The sequence below is a fragment of the Daucus carota genome, chromosome 9 (genome assembly GCF_001625215.2).
Source record: "Daucus carota subsp. sativus chromosome 9, DH1 v3.0, whole genome shotgun sequence".
Taxonomy (NCBI): Eukaryota; Viridiplantae; Streptophyta; class Magnoliopsida; order Apiales; family Apiaceae; genus Daucus; species Daucus carota.
The window spans coordinates 41,849,681-41,865,672 of record NC_030389.2 but is presented as its reverse complement, the minus strand read 5'-3'; the positions used below and the strand labels follow the sequence as shown (position 1 = coordinate 41,865,672).

The 15,992-nt window shown below is 33.4% G+C and overlaps 3 protein-coding genes across 8 annotated transcripts; 1 reads left to right on the top strand and 2 right to left on the bottom strand.

Moving 5' to 3' along the window:
* Nucleotides 1–2,845: 2,845 nt before the first annotated feature.
* Nucleotides 2,846–5,952, bottom strand: LOC108200670 (pentatricopeptide repeat-containing protein At3g12770). The gene has a single exon (XM_017368904.2). It carries the CDS (start codon nt 5,838–5,840, stop codon nt 3,948–3,950), a length of 1,893 nt encoding a protein of 630 aa, XP_017224393.1. The 5' UTR covers nt 5,841–5,952; the 3' UTR covers nt 2,846–3,947.
* A 3,282-nt stretch (nt 5,953–9,234) lies between these two features.
* LOC108202102 (MYB-like transcription factor EOBII) lies at nt 9,235–10,612 on the bottom strand. Its single transcript, XM_017370480.2, has 3 exons — nt 10,354–10,612; nt 10,126–10,255; nt 9,235–10,025 (listed from the first exon to the last, which is right to left on the bottom strand). Exons 1-3 carry the CDS (start codon nt 10,508–10,510, stop codon nt 9,476–9,478), a joined length of 837 nt encoding a protein of 278 aa, XP_017225969.1. The 5' UTR covers nt 10,511–10,612; the 3' UTR covers nt 9,235–9,475.
* Nucleotides 10,613–13,747: 3,135 nt separating this feature from the next.
* LOC108200552 (uncharacterized) lies at nt 13,748–15,992 on the top strand. Of its 6 annotated transcripts, none has more exons than XR_010287232.1 (5): nt 13,748–13,989; nt 14,081–14,162; nt 14,251–14,758; nt 14,898–14,969; nt 15,471–15,992. XR_010287232.1 is itself a non-coding variant. In XM_017368748.2 (4 exons), exons 2-4 carry the CDS (start codon nt 14,536–14,538, stop codon nt 15,524–15,526), a joined length of 351 nt encoding a protein of 116 aa, XP_017224237.2. In that variant the 5' UTR covers nt 13,748–14,162; nt 14,251–14,535; the 3' UTR covers nt 15,527–15,992. The 6 variants fall into 6 exon arrangements, 2 of the variants coding, with proteins under 2 accessions (XP_017224237.2, XP_063940052.1); XR_010287230.1 differs by having other exon boundaries at nt 13,749–13,989; nt 14,596–14,758; XR_010287231.1 differs by having other exon boundaries at nt 13,749–13,989; nt 14,596–14,758; nt 15,257–15,992.

Sequence of the window (15,992 nt, the reverse complement as noted above, 5' to 3'; positions counted from 1 at the left end):
TTTAAAATATTATGTTTTTATTATTTTAAATTAATAAAAAAAGAATATATTATTTTATTTCAAAAAAAAATATATTGTTTTAATATAGTAAGAGATGATGTGAACTTTATCACATGTTTCGATAAATATAGTCAATATTATTTGTTAAATTTTCCGCCGGTGAAAATTTCTCATGGGAATGGATAATTTTTTACATGTTGACTATAATTTTTACATATGACATTTTTGACTATTTCTAAGAGTTTGGTATGGTTGGGGATAATCGGATGATTAATTGATTAAATGGCGAATTTTTGGAACCATGTAAGTATATTCATCGTGAAACTGCCCATCGAATTCTCGCCTGAACAATGGTTTTCCAACTGAATATGATCACTATATTCGTCACAGATGCGCAGGTCTCCTGAGAAGTAACTAATCGTGAAAGTTTTCTGAATAACCAGCTGAAAATTTGCATCTTAAGATAATATAAACTCATTGTTAAAGTCTAAATGTAGTAGTAATACATTTCAACATGTATTTATTTATTAATTGTTGTGTATGATACACGTACCTGTATACGCCGATCTTAACAGTGACGGGAGATCTGACTTATAAGTTATAATATAAGCTGTCTGGGCAAGCAAGAACAACCAATGAATGCTGCATATTCCTGCCCTTTGAACTAGTATCTTGTTCGAATCTAACCTTTCAAACACACTGTGGGCTGTAGCTGTTCAGTTTTGTTCTCAGCTTCTTTCAGATTCTCTTACAATCATGCATGTTCAACTAAAAAATTGAAAATAAATAAGCCTAAAGTCTAAACTACCATATTAGATCATCAAATTATGACCCAATTGACAATTTGTTTGGATTTTTTAATTTTGTTTGATGATTTAATATTCGAAACAGCTGAAGTGTTAAGTATCATGTCATTTTCTGAATAAAAATTTAAGCATCAATGCAGTATATAATTAGCAAGTAGAATGGGTATATTTAATCAAGTTGCATGTTGAAGGGTCGACGAGAAAAACCACAGACGTGAGATAAATAATTAAACTGAAATGTGAAGTCAACAATGATATGTAATTCATCGAACTAATAGAAAAAGAGTCTGGATCGGCAAGTTATTTGATGCAAACATCATCTGACATCTATCCGTGATTTCTGGTTTTGTTAAATTTTCTGTGAATGAAATTTATATCATCCTATTTAAAAGATAATTAATAAAAATCATCTAGCCATTTTGAACCGCATTTTTATTTTTAATAGATGATTGTTACATTTGCGTCATAAGTTACAAGTAGATTATTGGTCATGAAATTTTTCGAGACACATTTAATTATTCAAAAAGATTAAGCGATGGATAAGACATGATTATTCAAATATATTATTTTAGAATAAAAACATGAAATTTAATCTTAAATCCAAAATTAAAAGGTTAAAAGTTTTTCAAGATTTTGCTATTAATATGGCTATATAAATTTTACGACGATTTTTTCATTGTAAGACATATTTTACGACGAAAAGGTTCTGTTGTAAGTTCACACAAAAAAAATTATGATTGAGCCACCATGAAATTACGACGTTTTTTCCATCGTAAGATACATATTTTATGACAAAAATCTTCAGCTATAAGTTGATATGAAAAAATTTGCTTCGGAGACCCACCTATATTATTACTATTTTTCCGTCATAATATTTAACTTACGACGCAATGTTGAACTTATGACGACGAAAATTGTACGACTGATGTCGTGCTAAAAATCCGTCCTAAGAACCTGGGTTTGTTGCAGCGAACAAGTCACTTATATTTATGTCAAATTAATATATTACTTCATTATTTATATGTTATCATAAAACTCGAACAAGGCCTATTACTAGGCGTCATCGCAATTAAATTAGAACGGAAAATTGATTTAAACCGAATCGTGCGAATTCTGTTGGTTAAGTCCTAATTTTTTAGTAAATTCGGTGTATTTAATCTGGGTCAAATAGATCGAAATAAATTCGTCTCAATCCAGTTCATAAAAAATACTCCTTCTGTTTTTTAATATATGACGTTTGACTTTTTGGCACACACTTTTAAGTGTTTGGACCGAGTAGTTAAAAGTATTATTTTTAAAATTTTCTTTTTTAAATAAAAATATATAATCAAAATTTTAATTCACAAAAAAATTAATTTCTGCTATCCGATCAACTTACCTAAAATTACGTGCAAAAATCAAAAGTGACATATGAAAAAAAAACAGAGGGAGTACTGTATTAAAAACCTTTTAAGTTTGAGCTCGAGTCGAGGAGGGTAAACCTACTACTCTTTGGTAACTCTAATTAACTTATGTTGAGAAACTCTTGGAAAGCTGGGGCGCGTATTATTAGCAGGGACAGCCGGACAGAATGTTTATCAGTTACCCCTATAAGAGCATTTCCAACCATACAAACCTCTTGGCTAAAAAATGTGTTGGCATTCCAAATATAAAAAATTTAGCCAACATGTTGAAAAAATCGTACTCCAACCACATGAATCTGTTATCTATAATTTTAGCCAACCTCCTATGGATGGCTATATTTGTCGAACCTCTAGAGGTCTGTAAGAAATCTGTAGGATGATTGCACATCATTTATTACCATATTAAATTGATATATTCTATTTTAACAAACTAAAATATTAATAACATTCTATTTTTAAATTATAGTCAACCAATATAGCCAATACCATTGAAGTACAATGTCTTACAGGTTCAGCAAATTTTACATAATGTTTTACAGGTTCAATTTAGCCAACGATTATAGCCAACGCCGTTGGAGATGCTCTAAGCTGTGCTTGCTAATTACGTAAACTAAAAGACATTGCGGCAAAACAACACTCAAAAAAATTACTCGCAACACATGAATTGATTGAAACATTATGTTACATTTACTACATTTATCAATGTACTAAATGAAGAGAAACGAAAACATTAATTAGGCCTCCCTTGCCACCTTATAAATTGCTCCTTCTCCACACGCACTTGGATCATAGAGAACTAACCAGCACACAACACTTCTTGGTAATTTTTTCGATCAATCACCATGGCAACAAATTCTACATTCTTGTCCACCATGGTTATTTTCTTCGCAATTACATTCCTCCTCTTTGCTCCCTCGCACCAGAACGAGGTCACTCTGTCATCCTCTCCTAGTCGTTCTCCAAATGCTGACCCGTCTGCAGAGCTCAGAAAATTTGTGGCAAAATGCGGTGCACATTTGACGTCGAATTGTGGTAAAGAGATAAGGAATGCACTGCTTGAGATTGAAAATGTTTCGGGTAATTGTTGTGGAGAATTAGTGAAAATGGGATTGTTCTGTCACAAGGCAATGACGAGATTAGCTCTTGAACAGCCACCGTTGTTTAACGAGGAACAAACAGCCACTGTTATGTCCAACACTATGAGTGTTTATAATAGATGTGCCAAGACTGTCAATAACATAGTACCATCTCCTTTTTAGTTTCACATTTCGCGAAAGAAAGATAATTACTCTGTGATTTGAAACTTGTAATAAAGATGATGTAATAATGTGATTCGCAAAATTAACAGACAGCAAAGCTATATCCTTTTGAGGCGAAAATATATGGTTGGTTCCACTACTTGTCAGGCGGTTTAATTGTTGATCAAAGCAACATATACCCAGATATCAAACAATGACGGGATAGTAAACAGGACACTGCATCAGTTTGGCTCAAACTAGTATCCTTAGAATCAGATGCACAGTAAGGTATAACACTCTTGTGTAAGGTTCAAAATATAACTTTCTGTAGTTTTAGAGAACTCCAACTACACGATCCTTCCACCAGTACATCAAATAGATGAGAAATACGCAGATTTTGGCCATTTAGACAGACTGTTGACGTATTGACAAGTCAACGAATAAGCCACACATTTGCCATCAGATCTGTAGTTTTTATCAAGTAAGATTAGGAAAAAAATTCAAGCTTGTTCTAAATAGGATAATGCCAAATCCTCTAATATCGTAGAGTTGCTAGCTCCCATCATTACTGGAATGAGTTCTTGGAGCATCTGATAAATCAGGTCAGAACAATGATGAGCTTTGTCAGCAACATAAAAACTGTGTGTTTCATTGTTCACACTGATCCAACTGCACCCTGGCAACTTCTTCAGTCCTCTTTCTTTCATCTTCGCTCTAACTTCAGCCACAGCATCCCAATTCCTAGAAGAGGCATACAAGTTCGAAAGTGAGACGTAGTTTGAGGGGTTTGCGGGTTCTACTTGGATAAGAAACTTATAAGCCAAATCTAGCATGTCAGAGTTTCCATGAAGTACAGATGCATTAACAAGTGATCCCCAAATACTAGGACCAGGTTCTAAAGGCATGGTCTTGATAAAATCCAGTGCCTTGTCTAGTTGACCCGATCGACCAAGCATATCAACTATGCATGCACAAATCTCCAATGTTGGTTCCAATCCATACTCATTAATATGCTTATAGATATCCAGGCCTTCTTCAACCATTTCTGACCTGCCACAAGCAGACAGAACTCCAACAACCGTAATAAAGTCTGGCTTGATTCCACTTTGAAGCATCTTATTATACAATAGTACAGCGTCACTACCCTTCCCATGTAGTCCATACCCACTAATCATTGAACTCCATGAAATTGCATCCTTACTAATACAGTGAAAATCAAATACTTTTCTTGCATAGTTCAAGCTTCCGCATTTTGAATACATATCAATCAGAGCATTACATAAAGAAACCTCATGATTTAATTCCTTTCTTACAGCAAATCCATGAACTTGTTTGCCACCCAAAAGTCCACCAAGTGAGCTACAAGCAGGAATAATACTAATGAGAGAAACTTTATTCGGTTCAATTCTACCTTTACTCTGCATTTCACCAAATAAAAACATAGCTTCATCAAAATCCCCATTCTGCACATACCCACTAATCATCGCAGTCCAGGCAAAAATATTCCTATCCCTCATACAATTGAAAACATTTCGACCCACATTTACTCTTTTACTCTTCCCATACATATCTATCAAACAACACCCTAAATAAAAATCAGACTCCACAAAGAACCCTCCATCATTCTTCACTATATAAGAATGCAGCTCTCTCCCAAAATCACATTTCCCATTACTCCTCCCACAAAAAGGAAGCAAACTTGATATCGTAAAACCATCAAATCCAAACCCCTCAACGACCATACATCTAACAAATTCCCACACAACTTCACTAACCCCATCACCCCCCAAACCAGAAACCCCCCCAATCATAACATTCCATGACGAAACATTTCTTTCCGGCATTTCATCAAACACCTCGAATGCATCCCTAAACCTCCCACATTTACAATACATAAAAATAAATGCATTCCCCACCACAATATCCACACCAAACCCATTTTTCACACACACCCCATGAACCAAATCCCCCAACAAACCATCCTCAACATCCCCACACACTTTCGCCATTGTCGAAATCGTAAAATTATCTGGGTCATCCCCATTTCTACACATTTCTCTAAAAAGCTCAAAACTTTCGCTACACAAACCATTCTTAGCATACCCATTGATCAATGTGTTCCATATAAACACGTTCTTGACTCGTACCGAGTCAAAAACGAGTCGAGCAGCAAGTGGGTTCTTACAAAGTGAGTATGCAGAGATGAGTTTTGTTACAATGACAGAGTGCTGAGTTAGGCCTAGGTAACAGACACGAGCATGGGATTGTAGGGTTTGAGTTAGAGATTGGTTGGTGATTGAGAGCTGGAGAAGTTGAAGAGTGGCAGAAGTGTAATTACGGGAGATAGTAGGGGTGAATTTAGTGAGTTGTCTCAGTGCAGAGAAGGTGATCATCAACTTTGATCTCCAGAGTCCAGAGTGATGGTACAAAATAGTACAGATGTGTGAGACTATACTCTTCAAATAGTATCAATTGATGAAAGCCGAATCCACTGCGGCGGCTTTTTAACGTTTTCATTAGGTATAGGAGTACCGTTTTTTTTTTTTGAAAAAAAATTATACATTTTTTTTCTTCATGTTTATTTAATTCATTAATTGTTTGGGGAATAGCTTCGAAACAAGGATGGCTACTTAACGGTAGGGTTGTCGATGTATCATATATCCGGTTCGATTCAGGAGCTAACAAACGGACATGGATTATCAAAAATAAAATATGATTCGAAAAAATCGAACTCAATATATATATGATATAAATTTATTATGATACGATTCAGAAAAAGTCTAATCCGACTTTTACAGTTTACACACACATATAATAGCGGATTAATATACTATATGCAGTGGTCCGACCAAATCGGTTGAGCCACCGATTCAAAGATTAATCGGAGTGAAAATCAGTTATATTTTAATATTAAAATATTTTTTTAGTATTTAGTTATTATTATATTATTTATTCAATAACAAATATATTTACATATCATAAATTCTATGATTGTTCATATTTAAAGTTATATAGTATTTAGTTTTAATAATTTATTATATATACTTCGGCTGAGAAAATTTTCTAAGGATTAATCGGATTTAAAAATCAATCGGTAGCCACCTCGTAGAGGATTAATCGGCTAAATCGGAAATTTTCAGAACACTGACTATATGTAGAAATAAATAAATAAAATTAGATGTAATGCTTATGGACGTCGTAGTTGGATCTACTTGGACATTTGATTTGGGGCTTTTGGGATGTATTAGTACTTCCTCTTGCACTCTCATTTTTTTACATTTTATATATTGCTCGACACGTATTCTAAAGCGTATATAAAATATAATTTTATTATTATTTTTAAAAAATTTCTTTTTTTTATCAAAATTAAAATAATACATATTTATTCAAAAGAAAAAAACCAAAACAATTTATCAAACAATATTTTATAAAATCAATAGAATTCGTGCCGAGGAGGTTCAAACGAAGAAAGGCTTGCGATGGATACCTAAGCACCCAGACACCCAGACACGAGGAAGGGCGCAGTAAGCGACAAAATGCTCAGGGGAGTTGAAAATAAGCATAGATCTGGAGATTCTCAAATAGAGCACCTATTCTTTTTTCACCTTTTGGGCCTTTGTTTGTTTTTGGAAAATATGATAGATTGTTTTCATAAAAAAAATCTTAGGATTGGGATAATTAAAAAAAAAAAAGAAGAATTTTTTTTTTGACAAAATGCAAAATCATTCCACTAAATTAAAACAAGTCTAGTCGGGACAAATCCCCAACTGACAATGCAATTAGGTTGATAAACAATAAAACGAGCTAAACAAATAGCCGCATTGTTTCCAGACTGCTTAACACACTGAATCCAAGGATTGTTGAAACTGAAAATGAATACAAAAACTTCTCGAGTAATCCAGCCTAAATTAATCCCGAAAATAGTAGCTTCATAATCCCGAAAATGATAGATTCTTTTTAAGTTAAAAAGAAATTACACCTCCTGACAAAAAAAAAAAGAAAAGAAATTACACCTGTTTGGTTTTGTGAAGTCTTTTTGAAAGACTTGAACGCGAGACGCTCAATTATCCCTTTTTTCAGAACTTATATAAAATTCTTTATTCTCCCTTCTAAACAGTTGAGGGAACTGACAACCTATGAATACACTTAGGTATGGTCACAGTCAGTACTCTACATGGATTAATTATTTGGTTATAATTATTTTTTGGTTGAAGTTTGATTTTATCATAATTAAGTTCTTGTACATTTTAAACCGACAAACGACAAATTTAACTTCATTGAACTCGCCTTCGTGCCTTAAAATATTCTTAGCAGAAGAAGATAATTGTTGGTCTATGGTAAACAGGTGAAGAATAAAGGAAGAATTTCACCAATCTAACTTTGACACATTCTAGATTTGAAGCTGCGGAAGTGATTTACTGCCTAACATCTTTTGACAAAAACTAAAACCATAGTATTGTAAATGGGTAGTACGGAAGAGGAGGATGATGATAAATAAATGATACTTAAAGATTTTCAGAACCATTTCTTGAAATAAATAACGTAATAGGTAATAACTGTCATAAGAGAAAACATATAGTAAATTTGAACTAGAGATTTAAAGGATATGAATTTGCTTATGTTATTTTCTTTTGGAGTTTGATTAAATTATTTCAAATATAGATAAAAGTATTTTAAATTTAATAATATTTTAATAAAGTAATAGAGTCTATTTTAGAAGTGGGTGTATTCATTTGAATATTTTCGAAATGAAAAACCTATTTATTTTCAAAATTCAAATTATAAGTACTTAAAATTATGTCATTTTGATCACTTATTGCATAACTAAATAATAATTTATAAGAGTTTCTGTCAAAAAAATAAAATAATTTATAAGAGTGATTTAATTGTCACAACTTCATCGAGTCATTTCATAAATATAGAGTTTTATCTGACTTAATATTATAGTACTCGTATAGTTTCAAATTTAGTCAAAGTTCAGCTTTTTCTCACATTATATTTCAACTATTTATGCCATTATTTTTTATCATTTTTGCAGGACCACAGGATGGAAGATATCTCTGATGCATGTCAAATTGTTCCATGATAAATCTCCTTGAGAAAAAAAAACTGGAGTTCATTCTATTATTATATGATATATGATGATATCATTTCTCTTCTGTCAAAAGAAAATATTTATTCTGCGCTGACTGCTGACACCTTATAAATGTATATTCTAAATAAACTAAAAGATAAGGAAAAAATTACGAACTCCTCCTATGTTGTGTTTGGTTGGGGACAATGGAATGAAAGCATTCCATATCAAATTGAAGGTGTGATATATAACCCATGAGGTAAGGAATGGAATGGAGGAATGAATGAAATTTCTTAAAAACTGTCCACAAGATAGTTCATTTTCCATTTCATTCCTTGCCGAATCATTCACCCTAACCAAACACAACACTATTATTTTTTGATGAAAATAATAGCTTTATTTCCATCAGTTAATCTGTTTTCTCAGGTCTTAAAAAAAAAACAGCATGCACATACCTTCGATCCATTAACTTTAAAAACCGTTACGTTGATTAAATCACAAGAAAGAAGCTGAAGAATAAAATAGCAGGTTCAACTCCAGAAATTTGGTAGTGGGAAATGGCTCGATGCAGGATCAATAATTGATGCAAACATAAAATATTACTCCTCGAAGTCTCGAACACTAGAAGAAACGAGAAAGTCCTATATATAATATATCATATATACTATGGATTTCTTGATGTTATCGTTTAGTTAGAGAGCTGAACACCAGGATAATGAAATTAACATGGTCGACTTAGACGCGAAAGCATGCATATGACACTGTACACATGTTAGTACACCAATTGATTAACTAATATAACAGTGTACAGGAGAACTGGTAACTTAACGCGGTAATACAAGTCTATAATTTGAAGGGGGTATAGTGCAAATTCATTACATTTCATGGAGGCTTCATTATTTAGAAACCACTCTTTGTGGGAGGTTTCATTGAGCAGAGAGTTGTTACACTAATTTAGTAGCAGTTAAATAGCATAAAAGGAGAGGAATTGAAGTCCTGCAGAGGAGCGGCAGCTCTATTTGCTGCTGGGACTTCACTGAAATTGCCCTGAATATCGTCCAAGTTCCACAAATTGCCATCCCAAAAGAAATCTTGATCACTCGAGGACTCGGCCACAGAAGCACAATCATTGAAATGACTAACCATAGTCATAGATGAATAGTCATATCTCCCTTGATCAGAATTAACTGTTTGTGTACAGTTGTTTGAGCTAGCCACGCTGTCTTGTGGCTTCATCATTAGTTGGTGCTGAGGTAGAGACGGGATAGGCACTTCAGTTTGGTCTCGTAGATTCGACATGATCCTCTGCATGTCCACCTCGTATTGCTGCTGTTGCTGAAGAAGAAGTTGCTGCTGCTGAAATTGTTGCCTTTTGAGCATTCTTGCTTTGGACTTGTTGGCGTCGCTTGGGGAAACTTTGGTCTTTTTCTTGAAATGAGTTCTCCAGTAGTTCTTGATTTCATTGTCTGTTCTTCCTGGCAAGCTTCTTGCAATTGTAGACCACCTGAAATTCATTATATAGTAGTACTACTCAGTACCAGTACCAGTGACGGAACCAGAATTTCGCAATCTGCTAATAATTTTTTAGTAAGTACTATTATTACCTGTTTCCCCATCTAGCATGGAGCTCTATAATCACACTTTCTTCATTTGGGGTGATTTGGCCCCTCTTGAGGTCTGGCCTCAAGTAATTAACCCACCTTAGCCTACAACTTTTTCCATTCCTCTTCAAACCTACATAACACACAACCAAACAAATGTTACAATCTTTAAACTAGAAAAACATTAATTTAAAATCCAAAAAAATGTGGAAGATGAGTTAATATATGAACCTTGAAGGCGAGCAACAGAGTTCCATCTTCCTTCACCATGCAACTTAACATACTCAATCAGCAACCTATCTTCTTCAGAAGTCCAAGGCCCTTTTCTCCAGCCTTGAGCTTCTAGGACTCCCCATCCCATATTTTCTGTCATTATTCCCAAAGACATGTAAGACAAAACTCAAAAATATAACTGATGGTTTTGCTAGAAGCTTGTCTTCTAACAACTTTTGCTAGAAGCTTGTGTTGAATATTTTATGACATCAATGGTCTTGTGTTGGGGCTTATTTATATGTGCCCAAAAGGCAACTACTCTGGTCCATCTCTAGCCAATTCTATGTATCAAATCATCACTAGCCCCCTCCATATCACATTGCATGTCATGACATATCTTGGAAGGTTAAAACTCAACAAATACCATATTATCCTTGGTTTTAATATCATTGTCCCTCTTAAATCGAGCTTTAATATCGTATTATTTTAGAGTCGACAAAACGATTTTATGTATATATGATGTTATTTTTTGACAATTTAGACACTGAGTCTTATAAATGAATATCTGATTTAATGCGTTTCGGAATAAATCAGAGTCAAAATCCGATATTCCGGGATAACAAAAGATAAACCCGGCGTTTAGGTTATAATTTGGAAATGTCAACACCGAAAAATTCTTTAGAATCTACCATCATGTAACATGTAAAAGATGTTGCGGGTAGAAGGGTCATTTCAATAAACTAAAATGTTGCCAAGGGATTGGGTGACATGTTCTTCTATGAATCAAATCGGTTAGAGTATATTTGTTGATTATAAAGTGAGTCCAAAACGCAGGCCACGTATTGCACAGGGTTTATGTATCTAGACACTAGGAAATATAAAAATAGCCAAAAGTAATTTTTTAATATATAATAAATAAAATAAGTGGTGGAAGAGGTGACCTATTATTTAAATATGATATGATAACTACTGCAAGACCAATGGAGATGTAGCATGTGTTGCCCTTGCTTACTTCTTAAGGAGTGATATGGGGGGTAATCACCATCGTATCTTTAATTATTTATTATATTTTGGATACTATTTAGGGTATAGTGCTATAAATTATTATGTAAGCATACGTCACTTGAACAGCTAGTTTTTTTTGACAAACAAAAGATTTTATTAATACGAATCGCAAACCCAGTCGAGACAAACCCCCGAACTGTCAACTACAATCTGATTGTGAAACAAAAAACGAACTAAACAAATAGTCGTTTTGTTTTCAGATCGCTTAACAAATAGAATATTCATATTCTTTGATCTAAAAAGTATTACAATGATATCTCGAGCAATCCAACCTACATCACTTATGAAACTAGTAGTCTTGCAATTGACCTTCACGTAAGCATCATCTGTAGCCCAATGTTCAGAACTATCAGTCAAATCAACTGATCCTGGAGCACCAAACGTCTCCAAAACATGAACAATTATTTGTTGTGAAAGGTGAGCTCTTGCGGTATCTACCATCGTTCCGAAATCGATGCGAGTCTTACCGATCTCCCAAAATACCGTATAAATCCTTTTCAGATTGATAATCGAACGACACATCAAGACACATAAAAATACGAAAACATAATACACTGACATCCCAAAACGATGGGCACACACTGACATCCCAAAACGATGGGCACACAACCTTGATAACAAGGTACTCAAACAAGATTAAATCTTGGTTTTATTGAAACTAAGTAAAATAATACAGGGGATGAGAGAGCGAAGTGGTTACTTGATGAGAAGATGAAGATTTGGGAGGCGGAGAAGTGACGGCTGAAACCCTAGTACGGAAGTCGACTCTTAAAACGAGAGAGAAAAGAAAACCCTACAGAACCTGAATGAACAGCTAGTTTTTTATTTGCTTCGACGATTATGAAGGGGCATACCCAATATTCAGGGCCGTTTGGGAGAATTTTGGGGGGCATACCCAATATTCAGGGCCGTTTGGGAGAATTTTGGGGGCCTGTGCTAAAATATGAATTAGGCCCCAAATAATAAAAAAAATATGTATATTATAAAAGTAAATAAATAATAAAAATATTATTTTTTTATAAAATTAAAATAGGTCACTTAAAATAAGATAAATAATGTTATTAAATAATCAGTAATTCTAGTATTTTAAACAAAATATATATATGAATTTATTTGAAAATATCTATATTTCATTGAAAAGAATGAAATTTATAGTACATATGGAAAAATATCATATGTAAAAAACATTATGAAAACATTTAATAAAAGAGTAATTATTATAAAAAAAGTAAAGATACAACACAAAAGAATTTAAAATGCAAATAGACATAATAAACTAATATATTAGATTATGTAATTATTTATCTATAAATAAATAGAATGAAAATAAATATAAATTTTTAATTTTCAATTTTATTCTCTAAATTTTATTTTATTAAATAAAACATTGATTTTTAAATTCAGAGGCCCTTATAGTTTTGGGGCCCTGTGCCGTCGCCCACCTTGCACGTCTCAAAAACCGGCCCTGTCTATGTTTAGCAAAACAACTAGTTCTGTTAATATATTGGTGATATATAAATTTATGCTATTTTGATGTTATAAGATATATGATATAATAATTAAAATGTAATTTTATAAATAATATTTAATTATTTTAAATTAATAATCAGATTCATTCCTCATTATATTAGATATTTTTTCTGATTAAGTCAGATTTTGGTCATTTCACATAAGAATATCTATAGACTCTTTTGGAAACTTTTAGACATGATCTTAGTGTCTTGGAGCATCTCCAATGGGTTGGTTATAATCGTTGGCGAAATTGGACCCGTAAAATATTACGTAAAATTGCTGAACCGGTAAGACATCGTGTTTCGATGGTATTGACTATATTAATTGCACTACGCCATATTTGGCCTACCGCAATGGTATGAACGTGTGTGTTGCAAAATTATGTTGCATTAGAGGTAGTAATCCACACCTACCGCAACGATAACCATTCATGTGCATTTGATGTTGCAATAGCTGAATATATGTGTTGCATAGAGTATTAGTAAAATAATTGTTTATACCATGATTTATAAAATTCACATAATATAAAGCTAAAATAATTTTTAATGATTAACCGATAAACTATAATATATTAAACATGAAAACACAAAATTTTGGGATACAGTATTATTTTTTATATCATCTCTTCAAAACAATTAATTATAATAAAAATAATAATTTCGAAACTAATTAATTATGAATAAAATAATAACACTGAATTGTATTATATTTTTAAAAATATAAACTATATTAAATAAACATATTTTTAAATAACTAAGCAATTGAAAGTAAAATGAATTATTAAAAATAAAACCCATTAGTTTTAAACATTTCCCGAGTAGAAAAATCATTGAAGCAAGCAAAATGTACGCGGCAAATACAAGGGCTCCAAAATTTTCACTTTTAACAAACGAGCTCTCTCTCAGCAAAAATATTCAAAGACACACTCACACAGAGGCTCTCCGTCGCTGGCATACATAGATGGATTTCATCTTCTGACTTCGATTTCAGTCGATATCAGCCGCACTCCCGTAGATCGATTGGATTCTGGCTTCACCAAACAATTAATGCTTCGATCTGACTTTATTTGAAATTGGGGTTGTGTGATTTAGGGGTTTTTTATTTTATCGATTTCTTCACTTAATTTGTTCTATTTCGCTCTTTAATTTGTTTTATTTCTTTATTTCAGGTTTATTTAAGCTTTGTTTTCATGAGATTTGGATGAATTAGGGCTTCAATGTGTGATTGAGTCAAGACTTGTCTGATTTAAGGTATTTCTCTTGATTTTGTATATATATATGTAGTTGTATATAATTTGGTTATGTGTATACTGTATGATATGAATATTCACATTCACAGGAGTAGGCTCAGGTTAATACTCATCTGCTCCAACCGCTTTCAGTTCCAACTCCTTTGATACGTCTAGTTTTTAGAGTCTTATGTATTTATATTCAGCCTCGTATCAATTGTGATTTATTTGATTGAATGTTGCCTGGTATTGTTTCTGTCTATATATTTTGTGTATAATTTTATCTTATGATGCTATCTATTTGATGAAAATCCCCACTGAACTCTTCTTTTACCATTTACTGTCTTGTGCATTCATGGCTGCAACCTTCTAATATATCCAATTTGTGAGAAGGTATGAAGGTTGTTGTTCCTCATATATATACATGTGTCTATGGTGTATCCTATATGCTGCAGGGTGACTTAGAGCAGAGAGGGAGGGTGCTATCTGCTCTGGCTACCTTCACGATTCTACAAGAACCCTTAAGAATTTCTCCCGACTCTGGGAACCATCCATTATCCCATCTGATGGGTTCTGTCTGTGGTATGCGTGATGTGCAAATGATGGCTGTGAATGGAGGTAACTAGTTAATCATACTCTTGTTGTTTCTGGATGAATTCTGTGAGCACGTAATTCAGTATTCTTAGATCTTGGCATTCCTTGTAGCCGATTACTAAACTTATTTGAGCATTCCTGCTATGTAAATTTGTTTTGTCAGGCTTAACAGAGACTTGTGGTTTGTCGGGTATTGGTTATCCAGATGAGATGAAAGATGGATGGTTTGTTTCAGGTATACTTTGGACGACAAATGAACTTGCATTTACATATTTGTATACTTGGACTCAACTAGACCATTCAATGTTAAGATAATGCTTATTTGTAAATATTAGATGCCTTGCTCTAAAGTTTAAACTACTAACAAAACCTTCAAGAAACCAGCTTAAATCAAAATTCTGTATCTTCCACTATACAAAGAGATTTATTTGACATATTAAGAAAATTCTGCATTTTCAACTAGTGTAACAGAAGTGCAACTACAATTTATACCAGAAGCTTATTTTTAGTGTGAATGCTCAGTTTGTTACCAACAGCAGTCGGGCGATTGTGAGTCCTGATAAGGAGTGCAAAGAGCCTAGGATTCAGATACCAAAGTCGAAGAAAGCAGAGTTTTTCAAATTTCTAGCATGCCAGATAATAATATTATGCCCCCTCTTTGACTACAGACAGAAATCAATTTTCTTTTTCTGTTATTTCAAAATTTAATTCTATGCATCTCATTATTTAAATGCAGGGAGTATGAAAGAGGGAGTTCCTACTTCCAATTACTTTCTTGGAACGTCCGTTTGAAGGTTTGCTTTTGGTGCTACAAAGGGCCTCTCCGCAGAGCCCAGATCCAGGCCCGACAAGGTTCAGGTGAAAGCTTTAGAGCAGTTTCACCAGGACTAACCTATGATCAGTTGTGTATCGGAGATCTTCTTCTTGCAAGAGAATAATCCATTCTTACCATATGTCCAACACATGTGGATAGTGTTTCGGGGAAGGCTTTAACTGAACTGGTGATGACAACACAACTACATTAGAGGTGCTGCTAGATTTTTGAATGGCCGGAATAGGGAACCCATGCTTAATTCTGTATCTCTACCCTTTGCTAGCTATTTGGTAATCTAAATATTTGCTGTTACTTTCAATTTTGTAGATAATTTGGTTTGTAGCTACTTGGATTTGGTTGGACTTGGTAGTTAATTTGGTTTGTAGCTACTTGAATTTGATTGGATTTATTGGGATATTTAATATTTAAACAGTATAGTTTCAA

Excerpts from the sequence above, each read along its gene's own strand:
- LOC108200552 (XM_017368748.2), top strand. The coding sequence starts at position 14,536 with ATGAAGGTTGTTGTTCCTCATATATATACATGTGTCTATGGTGTATCC. Across the intron at positions 14,759-14,897 it reads AATGATGGCTGTGAATGGAG|GCTTAACAGAGACTTGTGGT; the intron begins GTAACTAGTTAA and ends TTGTTTTGTCAG. Across the intron at positions 14,970-15,470 it reads AGATGGATGGTTTGTTTCAG|GGAGTATGAAAGAGGGAGTT; the intron begins GTATACTTTGGA and ends ATTTAAATGCAG.
- LOC108202102 (XM_017370480.2), bottom strand. The coding sequence starts at position 10,510 with ATGTCTTTGGGAATAATGACAGAAAATATGGGATGGGGAGTCCTAGAA. Across the intron at positions 10,256-10,353 it reads CTCTGTTGCTCGCCTTCAAG|GTTTGAAGAGGAATGGAAAA; the intron begins GTTCATATATTA and ends TGTGTTATGTAG. Across the intron at positions 10,026-10,125 it reads CATGCTAGATGGGGAAACAG|GTGGTCTACAATTGCAAGAA; the intron begins GTAATAATAGTA and ends AATGAATTTCAG.
- LOC108200670 (XM_017368904.2), bottom strand. The coding sequence starts at position 5,840 with ATGATCACCTTCTCTGCACTGAGACAACTCACTAAATTCACCCCTACT.